Raw genomic sequence first — 5,171 nt, forward strand, 5'->3', positions numbered from 1 at the left:
GCCAGCTCAAATTTTTCCTTCTGGCTGAAGATCAGCACCTGTATCCTGCAGTTCTCAAACACTTTACCATGTCTCCCTTGACTTGGCATCACTCAGATCTGTGTGCACTTGTCTTTTCTCTTGTCTAAACTAGCTCTCTGTGGATCCAGTGATGAGCTTCTGGTTATCTGTGGGTCTTTGGAAACATTTCCTTGCTTTTAGTAGGTATTCAGCAAATGCTCATCGAAGAAATAAAGTCAGATTTATTTTTTCAGTCAGTAGGGCGCCACAATTCACTCCTGCAACTCTGTTAAAATAGATTCACTCAACCAAAAAGATTGGAGCAAAACGCACGATGCAAAGATGGTGTGGTTTAATCTTCTACATTCCTTTTCCTAGTTAATCCTAAATTTGTGTCATTAGCATTACTTTTTTATAATAATAAAAGACCCTTTATTTTTTAAAAGAAAGACATCATAGTTGATCACAACAGAGAGAAAAAGGCAGCCGGTTTTTGCTTTCGCGTGTTCAGAAGATGTATCTTTTTCGCTGCCGCTATTCGAACTAAAGCCAAAAAAACAGCCCCAAGCCAGTCAGCTGTCTGAGGGTGGTATTCAAAGAACTTCAAAGACACTGCCAAATTCAACGCAAGTGAGGGTTTTGTGCCACTGCTGCCCCCGAGTGCCCACTGCATGCCCCCGCCAGGAGGGGATGCGGAGCACAGACAGCTGTAGCTCTCGGAGACCGGGAACTTAGCTTTGCGGAAAGCGCCGCCGAGCTCAGAACAACCCGCCAGGACGCGCATGCGCCGCGCCCACCCCGTCGTCCCTTACAGCCACATTCTTCGAAAACCGAGGTGAGAGCAGCTGCGACTGCGCCTGCGGAGGGGCGTGGCGTGGGCGGAGCCCTGGCCAGAGGTGGGGGCAAGCGGAGTCGCGCGTGCGTAGTGTTTCCGCTAGCAGGAAGCCCAGCGCGCGGGGGCGGGGTCGCGCGGGCGGCTGGGGGCGGGGCTGTCCCGGCCGCCGCCGCAGCGCATTGTGCAGCAGGCGGGCCCCCGCGCGGCAGGGCTCTGGACCGGCGCGGCTCCCGGGGATGGTCAGCAAGGCGCTACTGCGCCTCGTGTCTGCCGTCAACCGCAGGAGAATGAAGCTGCTGCTGGGCATCGCCCTGCTCGCCTACGTCGCCTGTGAGTGCGCGCCCGCGGCCGGCTGGGGAGCCCCATTCATTCCTCCGCGCCGGGTCGGGCCGGGCGGCGGGCTGTTGGGGCCCCGGGATGGCCCTGCAGCCCGGTGTCCCTCCCAGTCCAGGGCGGGACCTGCGCTTCTTGCTCGCACCCCTTTCACTCTTGCAGCCAAGCGGCTGGCCAACTTGGGCACGGACCGTGTACCGCTTAGGCCCGGCGCTGAGAGCAGGCGGCCAGGCGGAGGGGCCCTAACCCCGGGCGCGGTGACCGCAGGGCCCGCGCGGCCAGGGCACAGCCGTCCTCGGCTGACCCCGCGGTGCCCCGCCGTGTCGCGTGGGATCGGCGGTAGCGCTGCTGTCCACGTAGTCCTGGGAGCCAGTGAGGGTCCCTGCCGGCGATTCCTGAGAGTGCCGCGCGGGGACACCCTCGGGGACACCCGCGGCTGCGCCGCCGTGTGGGTTAAGTAGGATAAAAATACTGTTGCCGTTGGCAGAGCCCCGGCTCCCACTGCTTGCTCCTCAGGAAAATTACTCAGCATTTAACTCTTGGGGAGCTAAGTGTTGCCGGCCCCAGCGGGCTCGCTGCCGCTCCCAGGTGTCCGGGCACACGGGCAGCCCATGCCATGTGTCCCCCCCCGGGGCGGAGCGGCGGGTCCCAGCATGGCACGGTTGCCCCGGCGGGGCGTGCCCGCAGCTTTGGAGTGTGGGGTTCTCAGTTCTGTCGTTACTCACAGTCTTGTGGCTGGACACAGGGCACGAGGAGCACTCTGCTGGCAGGTTGTGGACCCCCTGCTTCTTAGGGAAGGCAGAAACCGTCCTTTTTAAGATGTATTCGATGCAAATGAATTTTAATTGCCGCTATTAATGCTGTACTAAGTACCAAAATTGGACTAGAAATTGCTCCCTGTGTGAGCCCGGTTTGAATCCTAACCACCCAGACAGAACGCACGCTGAAATAAAACCACCTGCTAACCGGTTGAGTTACCATAATCTGATTCCCTAGGTAAGTGGGGACTTCATTTAACTGCAGCGACTGCTTTTGAGTTCTAGGAAGACTAGTGTGAGTACAGCACAGCCTATTTGGGAGGTAGAGTGGCACAGCTGCAGTAGAACTCCAGTTTGCTAGGGAAGGTTTCAGGCCCCAGGTGGATGTGAGATGTGAGTAGTTTCACAGGGAAGGAGAGCTAGTCTGAAGTGTGTGTGATCAATCTTGGATAAGAAAGCTGATATCCTAGAGCAGCGCTTCTCAACCTGTGAGTCGTGACCCCTTTGGGGATAGAACGACCCTTTCACAGGGGTCGCCTAAGACCATCCTGCATATCAGATATATACCTTATGATTCATAACAGTAGCAAAATTACAGTTATGAAGTAGCAACAAAATAGTTTTATTGTTGGGGGTCTCACCAACATGAGGAACTGGTCGCGGCATTAGGAAGGTTGAGAACCACTGTCCTAGAGGAAAGACTGCTTTAAGTTTTAAGTGGTCTTTATTATTATGACAATAGTGTTATTGTACCTAAATTTGTTGAGTGCTTAAGTATGTGTGGTCATAATTCTTAGTGCCATTGTGTCATTATCTCAGCAACCCTAGGAAATAGGTGCTGTAGTTATTCCCATTTTAGAGATGAGGAAATTAAGGCCCAGAAAGATTAGGAAATTTATGGATTATTAATCACTCAGATGCGAAAGTTTGAACCCAGAGAGGTCTGGAAGCTGGGGCTAGATAGACAGACAACACATTTAGTGTTGATGTTCAGAGACCTTTTAAAATTAGAAATGATTTATGACTCCATAAATTCCCTCTCTTTATCATTTATAAGGGAGGGAATTTATGGAGCCATAGAATGTTTTTCACCATTCATTTGACCAGGAATCTTACTGATTCCTTACTATTTGTTGCTGAACTTGGTGTAGGTGACATTATGGGGTGTGCCATCACTACACGGTGCAGGTGCCACCTAGTCTGTGCCATCACAGCATGGACGGTATAATAATCTGGCACAGTGGCTTTCAGACTTGAACATGCATCAGAATAACCTGAAGTTTCCTTTTGTAAGACAGATTACTGCCTCCCACCTCAAGTTTCTGATTCAGTTGGTCTAAGATGTCGCTTGAGAATCTGCATTTCTAGTAGGTTCTCTGGGGTGCTGTTGATGTGGTCTGGGTCCCCACTTTATGAGCCACTGGCCAAGAAGGTGAGGTGGGCAAGAATTGGATAATCATCCCAAAGAAGGTTACATGACAAACTGGTGGGAAGGAAAGGAGTATGTGAGAGCTTGTGACAAGGACTCCTGATCCTGAGGAGGAGCAAGAAGGCTCAGAAGTGTGTCACAAGTAACAGCAAGTGTAAAGGTCCTGCAGCAGCCAAGATCAGGGACTATTCTAGGAATGCAAAGAAGGGTACTGTTGGGAGTGTGAAAATAGTACAGTGATGAGGCTACCTGGGCAGACAAGCACGAGACCTGGCAGCCCACAAAGTGGGTGATTTTAGCTATGGTTTAATACTAGGGTGAGGCAGTGTTAATAATGAGTGGATGTGCCACGTCTGAGCCACATGGCAGGGAAAAATGTCACAGGGTTTCTGATTGATGGCATATGAGGATGCTGGAAGTGGACTCCCTCAACAGTGACACCTGTGATTTCTTTCTCTGCTTTTCCCAAATAGTAATCTCCACCTGCCTGTTACCAGGAAATTCTCACCTCTGAAAAAACCATCCATACTCCCAAGTTACGCATACACACACACCCCCGTTAGCCAGCTCGATGTCATGTAGTAATGCCTGCCCTGTTCCTCGGGTTTGTTAGTCTTTCTTATTCTACTCCTTACATCTTTCCCAAAGTCTTTGTTGCCTTCTCAGGCCCAGACTTTCTTCTTGTTAGCACATAACTCTTCTGCACCACGTCTTGCAGGATGACCTACCAGATGCCAACTTGCATTGTACTTGAGTTCTTTTCTATGTGTATGTTTATTTTTTCCTCTCAGCGAAATTCTGACTGCTGAGGGCAGGGATTATGTTTTAGATGTTTTAGCCCTTGTCGTGCTTAAAGCAGTGCTCATTGGGAGAGCTCAGTAACTACCTGCTGTAGTGAATCGAAAATCACGCCAACCCCCTAGCTAGTTTTCAGGCAGAGACTCAGCTTGTGTTACCCTTAGTGTTTTTGTTTTTTTAACACACATATAGTTTAAGAAGTCAAATAGTTTCTGCAGGGTATGGTAGGTTAAATAGTATCCCCTGCCATCCTCATTTCTTCTACCCAGAAGCAAGTACTTTACTTTTATCTGATTGTTTTAATATTTATCTTTGTGCCCCTGGATCACCTGCTTCCTGATTGTGTGTTGTAGATACTACCTAGTGACTTTGTTCTTTGGTGGGTAATTGTTTATTCTCTTTTGTTTTCACCCCACACATGCTTGTCACCTCCTCTGTAGATGTGGTATAATCTTGAAGAGATCAACATTGAGTGTTTACAAGTATGACTATGTAAATTATGTTCAAAGTGAGTCATGTCATATGCTACTTTTTGTTTTCTCTGGGGGTAATAATAGGCTGGCTTGTTACTTTGCTTTACTTTGTGCAGTGATGGACCCAACTCCAGACACTCTGCCAGCTGTATCTGCCTTCCTCCAAGATATCCATTAGCATCTGGACTCTGCCCTGTCAGCAAGACATCCTGAAGAAGAGCCTCTGGAGCCTTCTACCTAACCTGGCCCAAGTGCTTCAGTCCCCTTCCTGTTGACCTGGAGCTGCTCTCTGCAGGGCTCCCATTTCCTTACTTCCTCTTTTCTTGTTTTACACCCTGGTTTGGTTGTGGCAGAAGGTGAATTTTGAAGTATCTTTTTCTGCCTTGATACTTGTTGGATTACCATGTTTCCCCGAAAAGAAGACACTGTCTTATATTTATTTTTTCTCAAGAAGACACATTAGGGCTTATTTTCAGGGTGTCTTACTCTGCTCTGAAATGCATAGCCACGCCACGGCCATCACTAGGTCTTTTTTTTTTTTTTTT

At 49.6% G+C, this 5,171-nt stretch overlaps 1 protein-coding gene across 1 annotated transcript in view; it reads left to right on the forward strand.

The window, feature by feature from the left end:
* The first annotated feature begins 961 nt into the window (after positions 1 to 961).
* UXS1 (UDP-glucuronate decarboxylase 1) overlaps positions 962 to 5,171 on the forward strand; it is a 105,379-nt gene continuing 101,169 nt past the window's right edge. Inside the window, exon 1 of the mRNA XM_012807944.2 lies at positions 962 to 1,165. Coding sequence (XP_012663398.1) covers positions 1,072 to 1,165 — 94 coding nt within the window. The 5' untranslated portion in view covers positions 962 to 1,071. The remainder of the gene's footprint in view (positions 1,166 to 5,171) is intronic.

Source organism: Otolemur garnettii, unplaced genomic scaffold (assembly GCF_000181295.1).
Source record: "Otolemur garnettii isolate 467f Iridium unplaced genomic scaffold, OtoGar3 scaffold00079, whole genome shotgun sequence".
In the NCBI taxonomy this organism is placed as follows: Eukaryota; Metazoa; Chordata; class Mammalia; order Primates; family Galagidae; genus Otolemur; species Otolemur garnettii.